At 44.2% G+C, this 11,357-nt stretch overlaps 1 protein-coding gene across 1 annotated transcript in view; it reads left to right on the top strand.

The window, feature by feature from the left end:
- Positions 1-7,420: 7,420 nt before the first annotated feature.
- Positions 7,421-11,357, top strand: part of PDPK1 (3-phosphoinositide dependent protein kinase 1) — a 92,128-nt gene continuing 88,191 nt past the window's right edge. Inside the window, exon 1 of the mRNA XM_089682158.1 lies at positions 7,421-7,867. Coding sequence (XP_089538284.1) covers positions 7,844-7,867 — 24 coding nt within the window. The 5' untranslated portion in view covers positions 7,421-7,843. The remainder of the gene's footprint in view (positions 7,868-11,357) is intronic.

Here is an 11,357-nt window from a genome sequence, read left to right as displayed (position 1 = left end):
TTGGGACCTTACCGTCTGTCCCCCTTTGAAAGCCAGTGCAGGCATAGACCCCATGCTCTGGGTCTGATCTCTTTGGTTTACTCTTCCATTATTTCTTATAGAACTCCTCCAGTACGTTCCTATCATCAGCGTTGGCAGTCGGAACTTGGGGGGATTTGGATCAACAGGATTGGCGGACCATGACCCCAGCATTATCTAAATGTTCTAGGAATGTCATCATTCCTACAAAATTCTTTATCGATGGTATTATATACCTGCTCGTCTAGCTAATTTTATTCCTACATATTCTCCGGCTTGTTTTTGGGGGTGCCAACAATTGGGTACTATGGTTCACATCTGGTGGACTTGCCCTAAACTTAGCAAATTGTGGATTAGGGTTTATGCCCTTCTCCGCACTATATTTCACGCAGACAGTAAGCGTAACCAGTACGAAGCGCTCCTATTTAAACCACTGGAGGGCCTTCTCTGCCCTGAACGGCAGCTGGCATCACATTTATTTATGGCTACTAAATTGACAATCGCAAGGGCTTGGAAGACTCCTCTCCTCAGCTTCGAGGCTGTCAAAAACAGGATGAACTTCATAATGGTTAATGAAAAACTGACGGCTATACTGTTGGATACCCATACAAAATTCCTGCAGATATGGCGTCCCTGGCTGGATACAGCCCAACCTTCAAGATTTGACCGGTCCCTTCTGTCGATATGAGGATCGATTCTGTTGCGGTTGCCCTGGAGCCCTTTTGTGATTGTTTTTGTCTTTGTTTTTTTTTTCTATGTTTTGCTTTTGTCCTCGTCTTCCCATCGACTGCCTTTCTCTATCTTTCTGTCCAATCTGTTCTTATGCCAACTGTAATGATTGTGTTCTTTGCCCTGAGTGCTACATCTGCAATACTACCTAGGCAACCTGGACTCTAATGTGAGCCCAATGTCTGGAATATATATTAACCTCTGGAGAAGCTTCACTTCATGCCTCTCCTGTTTTCTGTGCGCTGTTATAGCAAAAATTTCTATTAGAGTTTGCATTGTCATTGACCTCCAAATGTTTGCTCACTGTTTCCTCCTTACTCCCCCTTTTTTTTCCCCTTCCCTGTCTTCTCTTCCATGGCACTTAAATATTCAGCTTATGCTTATGCTTCTACCAGTACATGCTCTGTAATATTTCTCAAGCGCCCTGTATGTCTCATATTTGTTGGTCAATGTACATGTTTCTTGAATGTTGTTTCATCTCTGCTTATTCTATAATAAAACCCTTTGTAAAAGAAATAGGGCAATTTTTGAGGAAAATTATTCTGGGGAAGTGTTCGTAGCAACAGTGTGGGAGGCTCATAAGGCCTATATTAGAGGAATCCTGATAGCGAATGGAGCAAAAAAGAAGAGGGAAAGAAGAGAAAAAATAAACATGCTTCTTAGTGAACTCTGTGAGCAGATACATAAACATAAAGTAACAAAAGAGATTATGCAGAGGGTAATAAATAAAAGAGAAGAATTCAATAAATTTCTGGAAGAAGATAAGAGAAGAGTGTTCAATAAAATGATAAGTGAGAGATACAGATGGAGAGATAGGCCAGGGAAGTATTTAATGAGGGCTCAGAGAAAAAAAAATCTAGGAACTATATAGAGAAAATAAGAGACCACAAAGAAGAATTAATGTATTCAACTAAAGATATAGCTAAAGTGTTTAAAGACTATTATAATAAGCTATATAATATTATCCCCCACAGCTCCATAAGTAAAGATAAAGTAGGAAAAATAAAAAAAAGACAGACATACTTAAAGGCAGGATTACCAAAATTAAGTGAGAAGCAATTAACATCCTTAGAATCAGCAATAACGCAGGAGGAAATACACTTAGCATTAAAGCGCACTATAGCTGGGAAAAGTCCAGAACCTGATGGATACACAGTGAGATATTATAAAAAATATAAAGAATTATTAGTACCTAAACTGAGGATATATATGAATGCATTGGGAGGAGAGATGGAAATGAGGAGGGAATCCCTACAAGCCCATGTAGTTCTCATACATAAGGAAGGTAAAGATGATACTCACTGTTCAAATTACAGACCGATTTCCTTATTAAACACAGATACCAAACTATATGCAAAAGTTCTGGCAAACAAGTTGAAAGACCTAACGTCAGAATGGATACACATAGACCAAGTAGGCTTTGTCCCAGGGAGAGAGGGTAGAGATAACGGACTGAGATCTCTGTTTCTCATACAAAAAAGTAGGAAAGAGAAAATCCCTGCGGTGGTACTCTCTATCGATGCTGAAAAGGCATTTGATAGAGTAGATTGGGGATATATGTTGGATACATTGGAAGTATTGGGGATGGGACCTAGAATGAGAGAGTGGATAAGGAAATTATATAGTCAACCCTCTGCAGCAATCATGGTTAATGGGAAATTGTCAGAGTATTTTGGGATGCAGAATGGAACTAGACAGGGATGCCCTTTGTCTCCATTGCTATATGTTTTATCATTGGAATCTCTTTTGGCTACAATAAGGAATAATATAGATATAAAAGGAATTTGGATAGGAGATACGGAGCATAAGGTGGCAGCTTATGCAGATGACATGCTGTTCTATGTGGGAAACCCAAGGATAACATTGCCAAATTTAATGAAATCACTGAAAGAATATGGGGAGATGTCAAATTTAAAAATTAACCCAACAAAAACAGAAATTTTAAACATAAATCTTCTTTGTTTGGAGAGAAAAAGAATTGAAATATCTAGGAATAAAATTAACTGTATCCTCCAATAACTTGTATAAATTGAATTATATCCCATTGTTAAATGAGAACAGGGATGAACTAAGAAAATTAAGAGGGGGAACCCCGTCATGGATAAGTTTTTACGAGAATGGAAAGAGATATTGGCCGATTCAGGCTGGAAATATATTACCATATTTCTCATATCTGCAAGCCATTCATGATGATGATGAGATACAATAAAGATAATACATTTTGTAGATTCAAAAGTTTTTCCTCTACATAGTAACAACAATATGTATTTTGAATCTGATCTGCTAACGATACCATACTTATGAATGTGGTGATTCTTTACTTACAAATCATTCACTACTCATGTTGACTTCCTAGGATTCTTTCTACATGTTACTCCTATATCCAGAATTGATGACCATACCAATGAGGTGAAAAGATGTATCCTCCTACAGTTATGCAGGCCATAGATGGTTCGTTTATCGGATGATTTTTTTGTCCGAAAAAGCGAAACATCGGTCGTTCTTTTGCCAATGATTGTGAAAATCGGTCTTTTTTCGCAAATTTTCCAGCATGACCGATAAAAGAAATGAGGAACTGCGAAAATTGGCCGATGCCATTACCCCACTAACAGTGCGAAAATCAGCCGATTATTCTTTCGGATGAAAAATTGGCCGATAAACGAACCATTTATGGCCTGCATTATGTCATTATTGGAAATCAGCAAGGAATTCTATTGGTGAAGATAGAATCACACAGATTATATTGAAAGTGGACTTTCCATACACTGCTACAATCTCTCTTAAATTAAGATTTTTTCCTATTCATATCTATCGGTTTCCTAGCCATGCACTTAATCACCGTGATTCAGCTAAGTGTACACGCAAGACATTTTGTGGTTTTTGTTTTTAATTCACTGTTTTTATTTCTCTGATTGACTGTGTGTTGACCTTGTCATATGCCCACCTTTCAGAGGATCCTGGTGATCACGATAAAGAAATTATTTGCATCTATTATTGTTTTTTTTTACTCTGCATTGGATTTAAAATACCGTCCTTTTTGCAGTTGTTCTAGCCAACTGCTAACCTTTTCTAAGATGACCAGAGACTGCGGACACGATACAGGGGATGAAAAGAGACTGCAGACCTCTGGGGAGCGGGAACCCGTATTTGACAGGTACCCGCTCCCACTTCCGCAGAGTTGTCCTCCCTCCCCGTCTTCTGGGACAAGTGGCAGATCCCAGAAGCCTGCCAGACCATTCACAATGTGCAGCGCTTCTCACGCATGCGCAGTGGACACCCGACTGTGAAGCCGCAAGCAGTCACAGCCAGGTGCCCACAGTAAAGATGCCGGTGACGGGGAGAAAAAACGGCGAGGACAGTGCTGAACCGAGGAACAGGTAGGACCGAGGAGCACAGAAGAGCCAAGCGGCCGGCCCGGTATTCTAATACGGCGGTGGCAGGAATACCGGGCCGGCCACTCCATATTCGCTCTATAAGATGCACAGACATTTTCCCCCATTCTTTTTGGGGAAAAAAGTGCATCATATGGAGCGAAAAATACGGTACACTTTTTTTTACCAAAGACATGTAGCAGAATACATTTTTACCTAAATTTATGACTAACTTTGAGTTTACTATATATTTTTTGTAAAGTAAAAATAATCTTTTTTTTTTTCAAAATTTTCAGTCTTTTTTTGTTTATAGTGCAAAAAATAAAAAGCGCACAGGTGATCAAATACCACAGAAAGAAAGCTCTATTTGTGTGAAAAAAAAAAATATAAATTTAGTTTGGGTGCAGCATTGCATGACCGCACAATTATCAGTTGAAATAGTGCAGCGCCGAATAGCAAAAAAAGGCCTGGTCAGGAAGGGGGGTAAATCTTCCGTAAATCTTCCGGAGGGCTAGTGGTTAATCAGAGTATAGTATGAAGTCAATTAACCTACCTGGCGGTATTCCCGAGTGTAGCTCGGGGTAAAGTTTCAGTACCACAAGCGGTAACCCCAATCTACACTCGGACATACCATACAGCGCTGCTCCGGGATCTGTTCTTCTCTTACCTTGTCTTGCGCTCCCGCAATGTCCCTCCTGCAGTGTCCCCTGTAATGTCCTCTGGCGAACGCCAGCATCTGTCTTCTGGGTTCCGTTCCCTACAACGTCAGGACAAACGGGGATGGAACGGTGGGAAATTTGAAAATGACAAAAAGTGACATTCATTAAATACACTAAAATCACATAGTATAACATTACTGTATCAAACCATTTCACATACATTTTGTCCCGAGTGCTTTGTCCTGTGCCCTGCCTGCATTTTTACTGTTCTTTCTGCCTGGAAACTGAGAAATGTCCATGGTGTCCAAAAAGCGTCCCTTTAGGTCAAAAGCGGTTTTAGACCAGCTAGAGAACAGCGATAGTAAATTAGAACCACTTGCAGAATTGAGTGATAATAATTTGTTGGGAAATTCGTCATCAGACACTGAAAACGATTTTGCGACTTTGCTCAGTGATGTGCGAACTTGGCGCTCTATTTCAAATTTCAGTGTTTTTGGTTTGATTATATTATTTAATTAAATTTATTATTATTATATTATTTTTTATGATTATTTATTAAATTATAATTTATGATTTCGTGTTTCAAATTCTAACATGCCCGGGATGTTTACTAGACTCTTGTTCGGGCAGATTTCAGTGAGTTATTCCTAAAAATTACAGGCCTACAATAAAAAAAATACATATTTCCATGCAAAAAAATTTACCGCTTTGAGCACAGAAATATGGACATAATCAGACCGCTAGGGAGGTTAAACTCCTGGGATAATGATCTGGTCAGTTAAGTAGCAGAGGGGGTTGTCAATCAGTTTCAGCTGCTTTGGTGTTAATGAAATTAACAACAGGTACACTAGATGGGCAACAATGAGACGACACCCAAAACATGAATAGTTTTACAGGTGGAGGTCACTGACACTTTTTTTCCTTACTAATCTTTTCTGTTTTTCACTAGTTTTGCATTTGCTGTTTCTCCAAGCACAGTCTCAATAGCATGGAGGAGATTCCAGGAGACAGGTACTTACTCTAGGAGAGCTGGACAGGGCTGTAGAAGGTCCTTAACCCATCAGCAGGACCGGTATCTGCTCCTTTGTGCAAGGAGGAACAGGATGAGCACTGCCAGAGCCCTACAAAATGACCTCCAGCAGGCCACTGGTGTGAATGTCTCTGATCAAACAATCAGAAACAGACTTCATGAGGGTGGCCTGAGGGCCCAACGTCCTCTAGTGGACCCTGTGTTCACTGCCCGGCACCATAGAGCTCGATTGGCATTTCCCATTGAACACCAGAATTGGCAGGTCTGCCACTGGCGCCCTGTGCTTTTCACAGATGAGAGCAGGTTCACCCTGAGCACATGTGACAGACATGAAAGGGTCTGGAGAAACCATGGAGAATGTTATGTTGCCTGTAACATTGTTCAGCATGACCGCTTTGGTGGTGGGTCAGTGATGGTCTGGGGAGGCATATCCATGGAGGACTGCACAGACCTCTACAGGCTAGACAATGGCACCCTGACTGCCATTAGGTATCGGGATGAAATCCTTGGACCCATTGTCAGACCCTACACTGGTGCAGTGGGTCCTGGGCTCCTCCTGGTGAATGACAATGCCCGGTCTCATGTGGTAAGAGTATGCACGCAGTTCCTAGAGGATAAAGAAATTGATAGAATTGATTGGCCCTCACGCTCGCCTGACCTTAATCCAATAGAACACCTCTGGGATAACAACATGTTTCAGTCCATCCAATGCCGCCAAGTTGCACCTCAGAATGTCCAGGAGCTCTGTGATGCCCTGGTCCAGATCTTGGAGGAAATACCCCAGGACACCATCCGTCGTCTCATTAGGACCATGCCCCGATGTTGTCAGGTATGCATACAAGCATATGAGGGCCATACACACTACTGAGGACCATTTTGAGTTGCTGCAATGGCATTTCAGCAAAATGGACTATCCTGCTGCATCATTTTTTCACTATGATTTTCAGGGTGTCTTAAATTTTCCTGAGAATATATATATATATACACACACACACAGAGCACTGTTTACCTGTTTTTCTAAACTTTATTGGAAGTGTACATGCCATTCAGTCCTCCCCCCAGTAGCGGGGTGACCTGCAGTGCTTTCCAGCACATAAGACAATGGTTTCCTATGCCCCCTAGTGGTGCCCCTTGGTTGCTTTATGTTTTACAACACAGGGTACTGTTTACTCTCTTTTCTAAGCTTTATTGTGTACAAAGTGTACACTCTATTCAGGTCTCAGCCCAGCTGTGTCATCCAGGGTTGTGGGCAGTTGTTTCCTAGGCGCCCTGGTTGTGACCCTTTGTTGCTTTGAGCTTTACAACACAGGGCACGGTTTATCTTTTTTTCTAAACTTTATTGATGGTGTACAAACTGTACACACCATTCAGGTCTCCACCCAGCAGTGCAGTGACCTGCAGTGCCATCCAATGCATTGAGGACAATTGTTTCCTATGCACCCTGGAGGTGGCCCGTGTCGATGTGATGCTGGTAAATGCAGGTCTGTGTGTACACAGCCATGAAATGAAGACCCCACCCCTGTAATAACAATGCACTGAGCGGATATTTCTTAGCAGGTATTTTATTTCCCAGGTCACACTAGTTCAGCCCCCATATTTGTAGTCTGTCCTTGCCACCAGACATCTGTCCATGGCACACGGAGGAGGAGGTGAGCCGTGGGTGCCGGCAGGTGTCATTGCACCCTCAGTGTGCCGTGTATGAGGCGGCCCCCTCACACAACATCCTCACACACACCACACTGCGAAATGGAGGAAACAAACAAGGAAACGAAGACGCTTTTTCTGTGAATGAGGAGGAGGGGGAGGAGGGCGCGGCCAGCGCTCCCTGAAGAGCACCAGGGTCGCCCAATCGACGAGGGCAGGAGGCGGACCCAGAACCATTACCGCCAATGGCTACTGGGAAAGCGTCGAAGCGGCTCCTCCCTTCTCTACCACGAACATTGTTGTGGAGTGACGTCAGTTCCAGACGATGCGGGCGGCCATTACTGTTGGCTGTGTGATTCCCTGAAGCCATCTGAGGAGAGGGGAAGAAGGCCATGGCCAGGACCAGTAGCCAAGTGGTGAGGCGTTTGTGTGTTACTGGGGGGCGGTCGGGGGGGGTGCAGGTGGGCTGATTGGGGGAGAGCTGAGGGCCAGCAGGCTGAGGGGAGGAGGGGGAGGGAAGGCACCGGCAGCAGGCCTCTCCCCTCCAGAGCTGCTAGGATGGGCAGATACCCTGAGTGCCCTGCCTGTCACTTGGCCACACATGGAGAGGAGGTGATGACAGGCCAGGCAGGGGGAGAGGAGGGAGCCATTCCAGACTGAGCCCCCAGCTCTGCCAGTGGCAGCCCCTTCCTGCCCTCATCACACCCTCTCTATGTAATTCTATGGAGGGTGATGGCAGATCTGTTCTCATGCAAGGCTCAGCTCCTGCACCTCACAGGTTAGACGCAGGGCGCTGGCATCAGATCTCCGCAAGGCAGGTAGTCACCCCCTGATCTGATACCTGTGTGCAGGGGGGCAGATCGGAGACCGTTATATCCAGTGTAACTAAAGCCAAAACTCTATTTTTCTCCATTTTAGATAGAGTAAGGAAGGGTTATAACCCCTGTAAGGTTTTTTTTGCCATCTGTGTCCCACTGGGGAGATTTCCCTTCACTTCCTGTCCCAAAGCCATAACAGGAAGTGAGGATATCCCTCCAGAGTTAAGGTTGTCACCGGAACTATTGTATCCATTGGAAGATTTCCCCTCTATTACTGTTCCAGGGACAACCCAAAATTTGGGATTTTTTCCTTACTTTCAGGGATGACTGTAAACAGGACAAACAGTTCTCTCTAACGGGGCCACAAACAGCAATACAAACCTGACAGGGGTTCTAATCCATCTCAACACAGGAAATTATATGATTGGAGGGAAGGGACATACCCCCCTTCCCACAGCAAGAGATCCAATTGGAGGGAAGGGACATACCCCCCTTCACACAGCAAGAGATCCAATTGGAGGGAAGGGACATACCCCCCTTCACACAGCAAGAGATCCAATTGGAGGGAAGGGACATACCCCACCCCCCTTCAAACAGCAAGAGATCCAATTGGAGGGAAGGGACATACCCCCCCCTTCACACAGCAAGAGATCCAATTGGAGGGAAGGGACATACCCCCCCCCCCTTCACACAGCAAGAGATACAATTGGAGGGAAGGGACATACCCCCCCCCTTCACACAGCAAGAGATCCAATTGGAGGGAAGGGACATACCCCCCCCCCCTTCACACAGCAAGAGATCCAATTGGAGGGAAGGGACATACCCCCCCTTCACACAGGTAGAGATCCAACTGGAGGGAAGGGGCATACCCCCCCTTCACACAGGAAGAGATCCGATTGGAGGGAATGGACACACCCCCCCCTTTCACACAGCAAGAGATCCAATTGGAGGGAAGGGACATACCCCCCCCCCTTCCTTCACACAGCAAGAGATTTAATTGGAGGGAAGGGACATACCTCCACTTCACACAGGAAGAGATTCAGTTGGAGGGAAGGGACATACCCCCCCCCTTCATACAGGAAGACATCCAATTGGAGGGAAGGGACATACCCCCCCTTCACACAGGTAGAGATCCAACTGGAGGGAAGGGGCATACCCCCCCCCTTCACACAGGAAGAGATCCGATTGGAGGGAATGGACAGGCCCCCCACTTCACACAACACACAGGAACAGAGCTGAGGCTGTCAATCACAGGGGCTGTATACTGGAGCTCCCTCCTCTGTTACCAATTTTCTCTTGGTGACAGGAAAACTTGTCGGAAGTGATTCACGCTGATTGCAGATGAATGAAGCAGCAGGCAGAAATTACCCTTAGTGCTTTTAGTTGAGAGGAGTACACACTATAGAGGGATATGCTTTGTTCATATATCATGTCTGAGGTTTAAACCCTTAAAAGTAAACAACCTTCTGTGCCACAGGCCCCCCCCCCCCTTATATTAACCTGATCCTGATCTTTATCCAGCACTGCACAAGAGCAGCAGCTCTCTGCGCTCTCCCTCCTCACAGGGCAGATTGATAGCAGTGGGGAACCATTGGTTCCTGCTACTGTTAAATCAAATCTTGTCACGAGGGCGGGGCAAAGCCCCGCTCTCTATGTCTGTCAATGCAGGCAGTGGTGCTCAGGATCAAGCAATCACGAGTACCCCTATAGGAAGCAGCTTGCTATGGGGGCATTTGCCGAAGAGATGATGCCAGGACCCCAGAAGTGGAGGATCGAGACTGCTCTGTGCAAAACCATTGCACTTATAGGTAAGTATAACCTGTGTGTTATTTAAAAAGAGAGGTTTACAGTTATGTTAAAGTAGAACTAAAAGTGAACCCTTTTTTTTTTTTTTTTAAATATAGATTAGCTTTTTTCCATCTGTGTCCTATTAGAGAGATTTCCCTTCATTTTCTGTCCCCTAGCCAAAACAGGAAGTGAGAGGAAATCCCTTCAAAGTGAGGGAACCTTGGAGATCCCCCACGAATGGTTCTCATGCCTACACGCATGGTGTTTGAATTTCTCCTCTGAACAACTGGCAGGAAAAAGCAGCTTACAAATATGCATGTACAGCCATGTATTGCACATGGGTTTGGGTATGTCAAGCTTTTGAGCGTTTATGGATTCCATTGGGAAGCATGTTGATTTATTATAGGCATTGGAATAAATGAGCATTTCATTTCTTTTTCTGTCCAAAAGTTCCTCTTCTGAACGTGTTGATATTTTAAAAACAAATTTCAGCCTGTAATGTTCCTCTTCTAATAAGCCTGTAAATGCCTATGTGTGCATGGCCACATTGACTAACATAGAGGTGCTTTACGGGCTGAGAAAGTCACATGCCTGTAAAACATTTTTTAAGCCCAGTGTGCGTGAGGCCTCACTGTTCTGGTGTCCAGCCAAAATCTGGGATTTTCCTTTTACTTTCACTTTCGATAATAGTAAATTTGCTGTCTGTGTCCCTGTTGGGGAGATTTTCTTCTTTTTTAAGGGCATGCTCACATCAGCTGCATGGATCAACAAAAGGGCACATAGAAAAAAAATAGTTTACACCGTGATGTTGTATTAAGGTGGGTTGCAGTAGCTGCATAAAATTGTAGGCACGCAGCAGTTTTTACGCAATACAAGGCAGCACGTGTTAGTGCTCTGCAGCACATTGTGCCACAAAGACGTTAAGTGTCATTTTTGTGGCACTTCGATAAAGTTGGAAAAAAAAAAGACAAACAGTTCCTTTCATTGTAAGAATACATAGCAGTTCCCCTACATAGAAGATGCCAGCCCACATTTTTAGCGTGTGGGCTGGTGTGAACAATGTCTGATTGACCTGATCACCAGTGTCACCGGGATTGAATTTGAAAGTAAATCCACAATTTTGAGCTGCCACTAGAACAGAAATAGAGGAGAAATCTTCCAATGGGGAAGAGGAGGATTCCCTCACAGTAGAAAGATATCCTCTCACATCCTGTTGAGTCTACAGGACCAGAAGTGAAATCTAGTGGGGGTCCTAGTATGAACCCACGTGGGGGGCAGCCATGAATTTGTCACTGTACTG

This window comes from Staurois parvus, unplaced genomic scaffold (assembly GCF_062004578.1).
Source record: "Staurois parvus isolate SC_StPar_1 unplaced genomic scaffold, SC_StPar_1.0 ptg000018l, whole genome shotgun sequence".
In the NCBI taxonomy this organism is placed as follows: Eukaryota; Metazoa; Chordata; class Amphibia; order Anura; family Ranidae; genus Staurois; species Staurois parvus.
Note: the sequence above shows the minus strand (reverse complement) of the source record. Positions and strands in the feature narration are given on the sequence as shown.